General features: G+C 33.5%; 1 protein-coding gene and 1 long non-coding RNA gene across 2 annotated transcripts; one reads left to right on the forward strand and one right to left on the reverse strand.

Moving 5' to 3' along the window:
• Positions 1-954: 954 nt before the first annotated feature.
• On the reverse strand, positions 955-1893 carry LOC139526222 (uncharacterized). The gene has a single exon (XM_071321349.1). The coding sequence runs from the start codon at positions 1891-1893 to the stop codon at positions 955-957; it is 939 nt and encodes a 312-aa protein (XP_071177450.1).
• Positions 1894-6625: 4732 nt separating this feature from the next.
• LOC139527217 (uncharacterized) lies at positions 6626-15263 on the forward strand. Its single transcript, XR_011665300.1, has 5 exons — positions 6626-7064; positions 8798-10002; positions 11124-11202; positions 12356-12385; positions 14944-15263. It is a non-coding gene; the product is annotated as an uncharacterized lncRNA (long non-coding RNA).
• The last annotated feature ends 1028 nt before the right edge of the window (positions 15264-16291 follow it).

Raw genomic sequence — 16291 nt, forward strand, 5'->3', positions numbered from 1 at the left:
ATGGCTGCTCTGTCTCGCCAACATACTGCATGCCACATCGACACTGAAGGAGGTATACAACATTCTGGGTTTTGCAAGTTACATTGCAATATATAGTGTACACAGACTCAGTCGAGTGGCAAGTAAATGTTTGAGTACTCAGTATTTATTGACAAGTCAGACAACGTCTGTTACCACATGACTTGCACCATCCTACAATTGAACAGCTTTTATTAGAGGAGACGTCAGCTCTAACAAATAAGTCTTTCAGACTTGCTGGTCTCCGAAAAGCTAAGACAGGAGGATTGGGAAAGATCTTGGATAATTTAGGGTGTTTGGCAATAGTTTGCCAATTGACACGGATCAAACGTGAAAGGTTAGTAAAGGCTGGATTGTATGTAAGAACAAACGGGACTATTTTGCTGCGCCTCTTCCGTTTGTACTGTAAGAGGTCATTGCGGCTGTTATTGTTAGCGCGCGCAAACCCCTTATCTATGTCCAATTTTTTATAGCCTCGTTTTGTCAAAAATCCGCGAAGTTCCTGTAACCGTTTCGTGACAGCCTCCTCAGAGGAGCAAATCCGCTTGACTCTGAGAGCTTGACTGTACGGGATACTTTTTGTACAGTGTTTGTGGTGACAGTTTTGGGGAGAAAGGTACTAATGTTTATCTGTGGGTTTACAGTAGAGGTCTGTTGATATGACACCGTCCTTTATAGATGTAGTTGTGTCTAAGAAAGATATCTTAGAGTCGGAAATTTCATACGTAAATTTAATTGAATGGTGAGCGTTGTTTTCATGTCTGATGAAATCATCCAGTTTTTGTTGAGATTCAATCCATTTCATGTCAACATCATCAATGAAACGGAACCTAGACAAAGGTTTGGATAAAGATGCTGCAATAATTTGTTTTTCTAATTTGCCCATGAAAATATTGGCATAAGACGGTGCCATTTTCGTCCCCATCGCTGTCCCGTTTATTTGAAGGTAATGATCACCATTAAAGGTGAAATTGTTGCATTCAGGACCAGAGTAAGCAGCTGGACTAAACATTCAGTAGGTGGTTCTAAAATGTTGCGTGAGTCCCATATTTCCCTACAAGATTGTATGCCGTCATCATGAGGTATGTTGGTATACAATGAGGTGACATCTAAAGTGACAAGGAGGGTTTCCGGATGAAGAGGGTTCATGGATTCCATTTTACGAAGATAATCTGTAGTGTCTTGAATGTGGGAAGGAAGATTTTCTACATGAGATCTTAAATGAAAATCGACGAATTCCGAGATTTTCTCAGTCGGATGGCCGTTTGCGGATACAATGGGTCTACCAGGGTTGTTAATCTTGTGTATTTTGGGAAGAAGATACAATCGACCAGGCTTGGCATTCTCTGGTTTTAAGTAACCAATTGTATCCTCATCTATGTGACCGTCATTGTATATGGTTTGTAACGCAGTGATAATTTTGGAGCTAAACTCGGAAGTAGGGTCATAGTCTAGCTTCTTATAAAATCTCTCATCAGAGAGCTGAAGCACTGCTTCCGCGATGTAGTTGGCTTTGTCCATTATCACAACGGCACTGCCCTTGTCTGCTGGTTTTATCACAATATCATCTCGGTTTCTCAGCGATTGTATGGCTTTTTTCTCGTCAGGAAAGGTGTTGTAAAATGACGAGTACTTGTTACTAGCTAGATGAACAACATCCGATTTGATTTTGTCGATAACATCTTCCAGTGTAGCAGATATACTAGGTTTTGGAATCCATGAACTCTTCTTTTTAAAATGCGGAATTATGATTTCTTCCTCCGAGTCAGACGTGTCTGTGTCTTCCTCATTATCCACCTCTTTATCCTTGTTACCAAAATATTCTTTGATTCTGAGGGTTCTGGCAAAGTTATCAAGGTCATCTCCCAGTTTCATATTATCTATGTTATAGGGAGTAGTGCAAAATTCAAACCCTTAGACAAGACTTTAGTTTCGTCCTCAGATAAAGAGACTGAGAATAAATTGACAACCGTGTTGTTGGGATTGGTCGGAACTCGAATTTTTCTTTTAAATCTACGATTTCGAGGCTTTTTCCTTGATTTTTTAGAGACTCTGATTAAAGGGTGGTTAATTTGCACACCATCACGTATATATATAGTATTTTGTGACACCTGAATTACCTTTTTAGCAAATACTACGTGGTCAGTGTTCAAAATTTAGAAACAGCCACATAAGACTATCGGTAAATCATCAATCGTCTCACATTATATGTTATATCATAGCATACTAGAGCCTGGAAAAAGACTTGTTTTTTAAACATCAATGCACTTTAGTGTTTTAAGCCCTTGATCCTTACTGTATTTTCCCATCGCACTTTATCGTACTATACCATCGCACTTTAGTAAACAAACAACCATCGTTATTTAGCGTGAGACACCATCGTACTTTAGCGTAGACCATTCAAGTTATTCTTCGATCATTTTAGCCAAAATACAGCAGATAGTTGATTCCCTGGATACAAATTTAGCAGTTCTACAAATTCACATCAATTGCAACACAACACTATGTAAGTATAAAAAAAACAGTTAAACAAATATACGGGAGTGCTTCCTTTGATATAATCCCTCGTTTTTCATAAATTTGCTGTGATGAATATCTGGCTAATTACAGTTTATTATATCTCGGACAAGGGAGCAGTGAACCTTAAAAAATACATACTCGAATTTGTAGATTACAGTTAAGACAGGGGTATTCTTTAAACTATTGATGACGTTGTTTTATTTAAAGGTGAATGAACACAAGAATGTATACACAGCTTTAAGTCACTTGTCCCGCTAACATTCTAATGAAATAGATAAACATATGATAATTAACGGGAAATCGGGGATAAAAGTAACCTGCACTTCGAATATGTATCAATTTAAATTAGAAGTTTACAACAAGTGTATATTGTATGGATCGAAATGTACATTTTCTTTGTTTTTATAGGTTGTGAAGACGGAGGGGAGCTGTATAACAAGCATTGTTATAAATTTGTGAGGGAAAAAGAAACATGCAGAAATGCTTCTGCAAATGTTTTGTTTTTCTCTCGCCGGGATCCGAACCCATGCTACTGAGATATCGTGACACCAAATCACCTGCACTGTAGCCGTCCCGCTAGACCACACGACAACCTATCTCAGTAGCATGGGTTCGAACCCCGGCGAGGGAAGAACAAATATTTGCGCAGACATACGTAGTTGTATGTTGGTGATTGTTGGTCACCAATTGCATGCAACTGAACGTTGCCTTTAGCCTTCTGCCTTTCTTTTTATTAATAAATCGCATATTGCGTATAACAAAATAAGCGAAGTATCGTAGAAGTTTTACATTATTAACCAAATTAATTTCGTACGTAAAATATAAGCTAACCCTTATAAAAACTACTTGGCAATTTTAACACATAGTCTTTTGTCTTAACATCTGTTTTTGTATTTTTGTTATCACTTCTCGTTTCTTTAAATACCTCAAAGTGTAAAACCTGGACAGGAAATTTTTATGACGTCCCTTGTCCTGAAAATTCCTGCAATAAAAGTGTCTCATTTTATATTCAACAAACTCAATATTTCATTGACGGATTTCAAGGTCATCATTAATTTGTAATATAATATGTATATTATTTCTCGGTAAGCTTGTTATAAATAAAGTTAGATTTCCGGGACTTTCGTTTATTATCCGTGTCACGCACTTTTATCAGTAACAATTCATCTCTATTTTACATAAAAAAAAGTATTCTTACTTCCATTAAACATAATATATTAATTCTATTTCTACCTTAACTAAATCTTTTAATATATGTGTGTGTATTAACATTCCCTGGATTTATGCAATTACAACTTAAAATATTGTATACAAGTGAAGGTTTTTCTTTGTATATATTTTAGAGAATGTTTTATGAAATGGGCACATTTTTTGGGCAAAACTGACACACCCCTGTTAAACAAGATCGACGTTACATCCCCCTTAAATACAAGAACCATGATGCTACTATAAAGAATTATGAGAGACTTATGAGGGTCGAAAGATTACAGTTGGAATTTCTATGTTCAATCTCGATTATTCCAATATTTATGTTTTGATAATTTTAAAGTTAAAGCTTGGAAATTCAAAGATTAAAGTTGATGATACCATGATTGATGTTGGTAATCAAAGATTAAAGTGATTATACCAAAATAAATGTTGGAAAATTCAATCATTTAAGGTGATAACTTCAAAATTAAAGTCGACAGTGTGAAAAAAAATAATAAAAAAATGACGGCCTTACATGATTCAGTATTACATATCAGTAGCTTTATGTTAAGATAACAATATATATATAGAAACAAAAAGTACAGGTTCCAGCCCCGGCCCCAGAGAGAAAGTTAAGAATCAAATCTACTCTAACATCGGTAGGTTGATTTTCTATGCACTTAATACATATTTTAAGGCCTGGTATTTCTTAATCATAAGAAATCCGACTGTCAAGGTATAATTTGCAGTACTAGTTGTCACCACACACCTCGAGCAACACACAGGCAGACATATACATATATTTATTTACAGTGATTGTATGCTTTAAAAATAGATTAGCATCCTGTAATTATACTGAAGAGATGAGTAGATGACCATTTATGTACACTAAAAACCAATACTTCGTGTATTGTATCAGAGATCCTTGTTTAATAATTATCAAAGGTACCAGAATCTAATTCCTACTAGAAGGTAACACCTCCAGAAACGAAAGCTTTTTTATAAGCTAGAGTAAGATGAGGGGATATGGTCCCTGCTGCGCAATGCTAGGCGGTGTTGTCGTAGAAGTTAGAAACAAAAAGTACAGGTTCCATTAGGTTGATTTTATAGGCACTTTATATATAGCCATGTATCACCATCACTGCTGGTGATCCGATGGATAAATCTGTTGTAGAGTTGTCACTGGCTCAGACGTACTTATAAATATAATTATTTTCTGTGACTGTATCTTACATTTATTTGCAGGATACTTTACTATAGATAATTTAGCTGATCTGTAAGAATAACATCTGCATGCCTTATATATCATGTACTGTAGTACGACGCTAGATTAAAACTGACGTGGAAAGGTAACAACAGGCCACTCGTCTAAACATCAACCCAACAATGTTAGATCTGTAAATTTGCTTTCGCAAATGTTTTGTTCTTCCCTCACCGGAATTCAAACCCATTCTACTGAGATATCGTGACACCAAATCGCCTGCACTGTAGCCGTCCCGCTAGACCACACGACCACCTGTGCTTCAATATATATATGCATAAATTTCCATTGAATCGATAAGAGATGATGAAAGTCAACGTATTTATATCTATATAACTTTTCATACAAAAACAAACCGTTCATGATATCAGATTTTTAGGTCCACTTTGATCTAAATCATCATATACAAATCGGGTCCTACTTTTTAAGGTTAACAATAGTTTACCAAACCAAATTTTCTTGTTTATTTGATGTTAAATCCGTTTTGTTGTTAGAGCTTGAATCCTAGTTACAAATGAAATCGAATATGGATATGGAAAATTACGTTTATCAGTTGTTAAATCAGGTGTTATCCATTTACATTTGCCGCCAACCATGATATAATAATTTCTGTTTTTTTTTTTTTTATTTAAATGCATTCAAATTTCTTTTTAAAACAGACTGAAACATTGAAATTGATAAGCAGGTGGTCTCTGTCAAATATATGGGTACTCACCGAAACCCTTTTTAATGGTTTATGTTGATGACTACCAGATTAAAAAAAATTGGACTATTGAGGGAAAAAGATTGTTGATAACACTTTGTAATTTCGAGAACAAATTAACCAACAGTATATAAGTGTAAAAGTAGTCACGCATAAGGACAGTCTATTTGAAGATGTGTGTGGTAAGGATAATTGTCCTTATAATTATTATTACTAATTTCTAATCACCTTTCAGTGTCACCCAACAGATATACAAAATACCTGATTAAATGATGTGCGAACACCAGAAAAAAACATTTTAAGATTTATACCGTTTGTTTGTACTGAGGCAGACGGTATTTTAAAGTATCGGCTGTTGTATTAATCTGTTTCTAACCTTTCTGATTGTGGGATTCATTTCAAAAGTGATTCAAAAAAGTATATATAAAAATATAAGAAAATAATATTTAAACTCAATTATTCCTTCCTTGATTATGATCAATTCTGTTTGCAACTTTTCCCCGTGACACCCCCTCCCTTCCCCCCAAAACTAATATGATTAAAGCATTTGGAATATAGGCAGTTGCAGATGCATAAATGTCCATAAATGGGGAAATTGACTGTCTAAGAGGGCGCCGCTCAAATATGTTTCAGCGATTCTCTAAATAATCAACAATATTTGTTTCCACAAGAAGGGGGAGGGGGCGTCCCCCACGACATCCACATTTGAAAGAGAGATAAAAGTATTCCAATATGCATATTTTATGGTAGTCATAGTTATACTTTCATATCCACAATTTTAAAGATGTGACAATTTTTACATGTTTTTAAATTCCGCTTTACAAGAATTAAAATAAACGGATGTGTCTCATTATTTATTTTACAAATACACATATAGTGCTTTAACCGGATCAATGACCATAATCAGACCCTTCATTGATTAGTTTATTTCAAAACACCTATATATAGATAGACTGGTCTTTTATGAGCAAACGGGTTAAACTCCGCCTAGTCAAGTTAAATAAATCAAGTAACAGCATTAGGTACCAGGATTACACATCATTACTCTAAATAAACATTACAAATGATTGTCAAGTGTTCATTTGTTTTCGTGGAAGACTTACTTATTGTTAAAACAAATAACAGGAAACTGGAAATATTTTTCATTTGTTATAGTTTGGATATTATATTGAGATGTGAAGCTTCAGAAAAAAATGGCTTGTACGGAAATGTATGAAATGGAGAATTCATCGGATGAACTTAGAGAGGAAACAGGAAATGACAATATAATCAGGCTTTGGAGAAAGCAATGGTTCAAAACTGTTCTTTTCACACTTGCAATGTCACTTTTGTCTGCAGTTTTTCTTTTGACTGTAATTCATTTTGCGACGGGTGGTAAGTTAAAATATACATCTTTTTAATCCTATTACATGCTTCTGCATACATTTAAGAAGCAACAATAATTATAAATTTCCGCGTTTCGAAGTATAGAGAAAAATTATTGTACTAACGGTTCTTTCAATATATGTATGGACACGTGATATTAATTGTAGTATCACGTGAATGGTCATTTTTCGCGGGTTAATTTCCCTATTAGACCATTCTCTCGCCAACTTCGAACTGGTCAAGTTCAGATTTAATGTTGGTTCATTATTGTTTGATTTGATTTGATTTTCTTCTTGTTTTTGTACTATATATTGGTATTTTTATTTGCTATTTCACATTTTGATGATATTTTGTTTATGTAAACATAAGCTAACTTTCAGTATTGTCCAAATTCACCTCTCGAGACGATCTTCCGAGCATAAGGGTCTGGACACAGGTTTCCATATCGACTAAGGTAACTTGGTTGTTGGTTTTTCCTGGCCGGCGGGTTTGTTTATAACGGAGTCAATGTTTTCATTTCGTATTGAAAGCATTGTTTATATGTATATAGATATTATTGTTTATAAAATATTATGTTTGTTATGATATATATTGCAATGTTTATTTTTGTATTCCTCTGTCCGAGTTAATCTTGAATTTATTTGTACTGTATTTCTGTCATGTAATGTTGTCATTTTAGTGGTATATTTACAATTGCCATAAAAGCGCGAGTTTTGGTTTGCCGTAAAACCATGTTCAACCCACTATTTTTTCTTACGATGCCCTGTACCAAGTCAGGTAAATGACAGTTGTTATCTCATATTTCGTTACTATATGTGTGTTGTATTGTCGCACCTTTTTTATGTAAAAGAAACGCATATACTGCTTTTGCAATTGATGTAAAACCTATCATATGAGTGTTATATATTATCAATCAAATTAGTTTAGCTTATCTGAAATCATAATCATCAGCGTGTAAAAACGTTGCCGTATTCTTTGTGTCCATATGATAATTCAGTAAAACTTCAGAAACACAACCAAAGACGTACGATATGACAACGTGACTTTCAATGTGAGATTGTTACAGTATAACTTGAAGTTGAAGTCAAATTGAAAGGGCATTTAATATCTATAAGTATTGAAATTTGCTGTTATTTTTTAGGAAAGAGTTTGGACTCACGTTGAAGAACCTTCAATTGTTCTATAACCAATTGTATTCATTAGGTACACAAAGAACTAATAACTATCGATTCACCATATGAATCCCTTTGGAAAGCAGCATTTAAACTTTTCTCCGATCTGCACTTCTCTTTAGGGGACAAAAAGTATTTCATTTTCCAGACGTATCTGATATTTTTTATTGTTTTGTCAGAAATCGGGTCGTTGGTTCTCCAGCTTGAATTGTTTTACATTTTGTCACGACCAATCTTAAATAGCTGGTTATAAATATTTGCTTTGTCCAGTATGGAAGGCCGTCCGGTGACCTTTAGTTGCTTAGAAGTCCGATTTATTTAAAACATGACGCCATACTAATGAAATCAACAAATATGTAGGTTCTTCCATTTCGTTTAACATCTAAACTCTGATAATAATTCATTAAAATAAAATTTGAATTAGGTGTGACTTTGTTTCTATTCTATTGCATTATTAACACATTTACTGATTTCAAGTCATTGATATTTAAATTTATACAATATTGCGTTTCTACTTTTTTGCAGTAACATATTTTTTACTGGTTTCATATGATTTTTTTTTTATTTTAGTCCAACTACAGCAGCAGTTTGATTCACAGGGTTCAAAGTTGGCAGTTCTACTAACACAGATTAAATGCAATACAAAACTGCGTAAATATTAACGAGTCATCACATGTTATAAGTATGCTTCTTTTGACTTAATGACTCGTTCTACACAAATTCACTCTGACGTCTATTTTGCTTAACTTAGTTTATAATTAGTATATCTCGGACGAAGGAGGATTAAACTTTTAAAAACGAATACTCGACCTATAAGATTAGTTAGGAATAAAACATTCTTATGGAAATATTTTGACGTTGCTGTTTTAAACATAAATGGGGAAAAAGGATTTTCAGCTATCTGTATATGTACCTTTTTGGACAAGCATTCTAATTTCATAGACAAGTAAATGAAATTTATCAAAGTCAACAACACTTCATAAAGTTCTCTAAATAAAAAACTGGTCTTGTTAAAATTAACGGAGACGGTTTAGTCCATGTTTATGTTCTAAAACATTTCTGGTAATAGAGTATAAAGTAATTCACTTGTATACTCTTTATCAAAGCGTGTTTGTCTCTGTATTTAATACAATTCCTGCTTGTTTATTTGGCATTGTCATCGTCGTGTGATTAGTCATTAAATCCTTTGAACAGTTCCTATCCTGCTTCGGGGTCAGTTCGAAAAAAAAATGTGGTTTGCGACAATCCATAGTTGTTTTCTTTAAACCGCAACTGACACAGTTTGGGTAGAAAAATTATTAACTTTGCGTTAATAGGGTATTAAACAAAAACGCATTATTCACATCACAAACAAGGCTGTAAACGGTAAGGCCAAACTGTATACGATCAATGCATATGTACGGCGACATTGCCTTAATGGTCTTATGTTATTATGCTACTATCAAGTGTGGGGTGGCGAATGTTTGATCCTCGGCTAGGCATGCGACATTTCGTCATGTAGCACAAAAGGATCGTTTAAGGGTTGGATATTTCTTCTTATGACCTTTTACCTTTTGATTTACATCTTCAGTATTCTAACATCATGTTTGATTCTCTCAACGAAAGAACACCTAAATTTAGATATAAAATGACAAGCTAAATGTATCTTAACATATTTACTATGTTTTCATATTATAGTAAGTAAAGAAAATATAAGTTGTGAGGACGGATGGGAGCTTTATAAAAAGCATTGTTATAAATTTGTGGAAGAAACAGAAACACGCGAAAAGGCTCAGGTAATTTGACTGTTATCATTGGTAGATGCACAGGAGATGAACAACACTTTTTAAGTAGCAAAAATTAGTTAATGCAATTGTTCGTCTTGATATAAATTTAAGGCCTTTTAACATTGGATCCGTCAAGCAGAAATTTTTTTTCGGTATTTTAACAATAGAAATATAAAAATAATCATTATATTACTATTGTTTTATACAATTTAGTCAGGTTGAATAAATATCTTTTCATGTTGCCTGTGGATAGAATTAGTTAAACAAAAGGATGTGCCAAATAAATATATAAACATTCCAAAGAGGACATTCAAAACGTATAAGTCGAATACAAACTTGCAACAGTTACATCATGCCAAAAACGAAAACGATTTTAATACAAACAGGTTCACAAATACTAAATAGAAAACTAGAAATTGAGCAAAGTATCCCGCTCAAACCTGTGGATTGTTGCAGGTTATCCTAATTGATAGAAGATTCTATCTTTCAAGTTGGTAATGATAAGAACACATTTCTATAATGTCTCCTTCTGTGATATCTATCCGATGACCATTACATTAATAATAAAACTATTATAACCCTGGATTTTGATTTTTAATTTTTTGGTGTTTTAACGCAATTTTTTCAGCATTTTTCAGCAACACAATTAGACTATTTCATGGTACACGAGCAGGGTTCGAACTCACAACCTCCGTGTTGACTTGGTAGTGATTACAGTAAATTTATAGTTCATGTAACACATGTTTATAGGAACTTATGTTTTGTTAAAGACAACATATAAAATCGTGTGTGATGGACAACTATCAACCCTACCAAAAAATTACATGGTTGTCAGAATCAATGGGTTGCGGTTTCAGTCACATATAACACATATCGTTTGTATGAATTTTAATTGGATAACGTGATCAATTTTCTTGGCATCGATGCCATAAAAACTTACGCATATGTGCTAACACGATGCCAGAAAACTCAATTTGCGACCATCAAATCACTAAGTTTAAAGTTATCTCCTAATTCTTGTCCTAGGAACATAAATTACTGTCTTACACTTTTTGTGCTTTCATGTGTGTTTTTGACATGTCTTTTAAAGCCAGTGATTATTATTTAAGTATACATGTTGTTTTCAACAGGAAAAATGCAGCGAGGAATGTGCTTCTCTGGTAAAAATTGAGGATGCAGATGAAAATTCATTCATCTATTCCGCTGGAGGTAACTGTTTTATTCATTATTTTTTAATCATAAATAATTAATGATTTATCGAAATTAACAAATGTTCTTGTTGTTTAGTTTTTATTTAGTGTTTTGTATACTGTTATTAGTTTTTTTCGTCGTTACGACTTACAAGTTTAAATTCTCCCTTTGGGAAACAGAGTTGTAAAAGCAACTTTGCTTCGTTGTTTCTGAATCCTATATATTTATTTCAAGTGTATTATATTGTTATTTGAACACATTGTTGAAATTAAACATCCTTGATGGTCTTTCCACACTTTTTTGCTATGTTTGTTATTTTGTGAAGTGATTCTCGAATTGTCATTCACCATGCTCATTTTTACATGCATAAGCACTGTATTTTTTAAATTTGTTGATACAGATTGTTTACTTAACAAAAACGAAAAGCGTCATGCTATAGTTAAGTTTTTGAGAGCAATGTTTCAGAGCGTTTAGCGTGGTTTTTACCATACCATCATGGAACAGAACAAAAAACTCCTTGATTAAAAAAAAAATCTTAACAAAAATGACAAGGTGCCAAAAAAAACTTTTTTCAAAGCTCAAGATGATAAACATTATAATTTTAATTGATAACCTTTAAGATTTAGAGTAAGTTACGGTTTATTCCGGGCTCTTCCTCTTGAAGCAAATACGTAGATTTGAAGAAAAAACCAGGAATAATAAATTAGACGTCACAAAGTATAATCATAGGAATCGACTTAGTATACTTGCCTGTTTCAGTTAAAACACCATTCTATATACAAATTTAAAAAAGTGGTGTTTTTGCCAATAACACAATTATCTATCCGCAGACCAAATGACCTAAATAATATCAGGTATTGGTCACCGTACATGCTTCACTAATGTGTGTATCCCACTTGCATGCATTGCTATCAAATGGTGGAAGACCATCTGTTTACAAACAAATGCATACCAAGAGATTACTGATGCCCTACTGTCATTTTATACGTGTGTAGCAGAATTACCTATCAATGTTAAAATACAAATGTACAAGTACCACTCACCATCCCAAGACACTGTCCTTGAGAAAATTTGATTACTATCATAATTGAAAGAGTAAATTGTAATTGTATGCCGGCTGACCATAACCTACGTTTTGCTTTCATACTTTTTCTTTTGCTGTTTTATATAGGTTTGCCAGATACACGAGTAATTGGAAAATGTAAGCATAATTTAACTGTTTTTATGTCCATAATGGCCTTTTAATATAGATTTAACATGTATTTACTAGCATTATGTCCTTGAAAAAGGATTGCTACTTACAATGCGGATATTTAATAAAGGGTTCTTTGTAATAAAGTTAAAATTATCGGTTAGAAAATTTTATGGATACCCTCATGCTTTTGTTTACCGTTCCTTCATATAAATAAAGGCAACAGTAGTATACCGATGTTCAAACTCATAAATCCATGGACAAAAAACAAAATCGGGGTAACAAACTAAAACTGAGGGAAGCGCATTAAATATAAGAGGAGAACAACGACACAACACTACAATGTAACACAAACAGAAACGCACCAAGCAACAGACAAAATCCCACGAGAATAACAAATATAACATCAAAACCAAATACATGAATTTGGGATAGACAAGTACCGTGACACGTCTTATCGCAATGTGAATTTACACTCATAAATAAGAGAAAACAAACGACGCAACGTTAAAATGTAACACATACAGAAACGAACTATAATATAACAATGGCCATATTCCTGACTTGGTACAGGACATTTTTAAAGAAAAAAATGGCGGGTTGAACCTGGTTTTGTGGCATGCCAAACCTCCCCTTTTATAGCCATGTGAAATATAACATTAAGATGACAACTCAACACTACAGGACTACAATATAAATAAATTGGAGAATACAATTGACAAAGAAACACACGAACAACAGCCAACAAAAGGCAACAAGTTGAAAATTTTAATACGCCAGAAGTGCATTTTATCCACACAAGATCTACTAGTGATGCCCAGATACAAAAGTTTGAAAGCCGATTTGTCGCAGATGACTAAGATATAGTTCACTGGTTGTAAATGCAGTCCAAATTATTCTGTATTCTGACATCTCCAGATTTTTTCTAAGTTTACGGAACGCGATTGTTACATGTAGCAATGGTTAACAATTATGAAATTGCCAAAGCAGGAAGTTAATAGTTATCAAAGGTAACAGGATTATAATTCAATACGCCAGACGCGCGTTTCGTTGACACAAGACTCATCAGTGACGCTTAGATTAAAATGGTTATAAAGCCAAACAAGTACAAAGTTGAAGAGCATTGAGGACCCAAAATTCCAAAACGTTGTGCAAAATACGGCTAAGATAATCTCAATCTAATTAAAAACCGATCTCTCATCGCTCCTGTTTCTGATATGTCGCGTGGGAGATCTAACGAAACCCGCTTTGAGGTCACATGTGAGTGACCTCGTAGGTGTGTCTTTTTCGACCAAAGAAATTGAGTCTTCCATGATCTTGGAAGTTTAACGTAAGGCAAAGGGATGTAACTCATTTTATTTACGACGAAATCGTCAGTCAAAATAATTCATAAACTTTTTTGATTGGCTTATTAATAGGTCGTCAACTCATTTGCATATCTTTATAAATTCATGACTTTTAGTTCACTCACATGTGACCTCAAAGCCGGTTTCGTTAGATCTCCCACGCGACATATCAGAAACAGGAGCGATGAGAGATCGGTTTTTAATTAGATTGAGATAATCTATTCCTGGGATAAGAAAATCCTTAGTTTTTCGAAAATTTCAAAGTTTTGTAATAGGAAATTTAAAAAAAAACGACCATATAATTGATATTCATGTCAACACCGAAGTGCTGACTACTGGGCTGGTGATACCCTCCGGGACGAAACGTCCACCAGCAGTGACATCGACCTAATACCGTTTCGGACCTTTTGAGTTGTAGCCCCTTTTTTATATAATAAGGTTCAAATTGATCAATACTAAGTATTCATTTAGTGTTATGTGGACTATAATTATGCCTTTTACAAAGGTGTTGTCTCCTTTCAATCTTCGTGTACAAATGTTTTTTAATATTAAATATTAAATATATTAAATAAAGGTTGATCGAAAATATAGAAGTGTTGTATGTCTTCAGAAACAACATGTTTCTATTTTTGTGTTAAAGACCGTGTGCATCAATGTATACTTATATGTACGGGAATAATATTTGACGTGTGTAAATAAAGAATTTTTTCTGCTCTTTTGAAACTTTGCAAAATTGTTTCAATTTGAAGTCGATCAGTAATGATCGAATATTTCCTCATACGACAGGCGACTTCGTTACACTAAAGTAATTGAAATACGTGTATCGCAATTTTAAATATGAAAATAGTCAACTTACAATCTGCTGCCCAGCCGTCCCTTTATTTGTCATCAACGGTAACAAAGTTAGAATTTAAATCTATTTTTTCCATTCATTCATTTTATTTTTTTTTATCTTTTTCTATGTCCCCAACTTTGTTAGAAAAGAAGTTTAATCGTCTTTATGATTTCTGACATGTAAGCTGATTGAAAAATAAATGTGATACGAGTAAAGTTGACATGAACGTTTTGAGTTGATGATGTACTAGTATTGCATTGCCATTGATGTTCACATGTACTTCACATCTCATTTTTATTCATAAAAATAAGTAATATATACGTTTAATATAACGATACTTTCAAAGCTAATATAATATTTGATCCTACAATTTTTTTTCCGGCCAGTGCACGAAGTCTACTGGACCAGTGGAATCCGTATTAAAAAAAAATAACTGGTTGTGGACTTCTGATGGAAAGCTCGTTACCTATGACAACTTCAATTCGATCGAACCAAATAATATAAATGGCATTGAAAATTGCATCAGCATGAGCAATGATGGAACATGGAATGACTATAGGTGTAATGGAACTTTATACTACATTTGTGAAAAACAGGCTTGAAAATAAAATAAGGAAAGATTGACATTGGATTGGAACATTTCTTACTTACTTTTTGCAGAAACTGTTGAAAAAATACCTCCAATAAAATATGTATTTATCATTAATTGTTTTGGCTTTTAACTAGATGTCAGTAACTGCGAGTACTCTCAAATCGTACTTTCTTGTTAATTTGACCTTCTGGTACTATTTGTAATGCTTTTTTAATGTTAACTTGTCACTTCTTCGTACTATGAACATCAAAATAATGTCCTTTCTCCTGTCATACTGTATAAACATCACACTTCCGGCACCTGTACATGAAGAACACGAAGTTTTATCGAGCACCAATTTTATAGTTTAATTGTTGATATTCATCCCACATGTACCAAGTTATGGAATATTTTAATTGATATACACGAAATTTCTTGACGTTCCTAAACGGAAGGTTATACAGACAAGAAGAAGTATGCTTAACAACAAAATTATTTTCATTTACCTGGGTATAATTTTGATATTACAAATGGCGTAATTGTTTTCAAAATTGATGTTTTTCTGAAACTGTTTAGCATTTCACAGCGGTATAATACTCTAACTTTAATTATTCATCCCTTATTTTTATTAACTTTGTATATACATTGTATCATCAATCAAGTTTATTCGTTCAGTGTAAGTTCATTTTTGTGACCATGGTGACTACGTCTATTGATTAAGTTAAGCCATTCCAATTAGTTGTTATAGTGTGTCTTTCTATCATGTGATGTTACACTATTGTTTCAGATAAGGCTTAAAGTTTGGTACAATTAAAACGTTTTAAACCCGCTGCAATTGTTTGCACCTGTCCTAAGTTAGGAATCTGATGTTCAGTAGTTGTCGTTTTTTGGTGTGGTTCATAAGTGTTTCTTGTTCTCGTTTTTATATATAGATTAGACCGTTGGTTTTCCCGTTTGAATGTATTTACACTAGTAATTGTTTTGGGCCCTTTATAGCTTGCTGTTCGGTGTGAACGAAGGCTCCGTGTTGAAGACCGTACCTTGACCTAGAATGGTTTACTTTTATAAATTATGACTTGGATGGAGAGTTGTCTCATTGGCACTGTACCACATCTTCCTTTATCTATTGAAATATTTGTGTTAATTTCTCTAAATAAGTTTTG

Source organism: Mytilus edulis, chromosome 6, assembly GCF_963676685.1.
Source record: "Mytilus edulis chromosome 6, xbMytEdul2.2, whole genome shotgun sequence".
Taxonomy (NCBI): Eukaryota; Metazoa; Mollusca; class Bivalvia; order Mytilida; family Mytilidae; genus Mytilus; species Mytilus edulis.

Coding starts and splice junctions, on each gene's coding strand:
- LOC139526222 (XM_071321349.1), bottom strand. CDS start 1,893: ATGAAACTGGGAGATGACCTTGATAACTTTGCCAGAACCCTCAGAATC.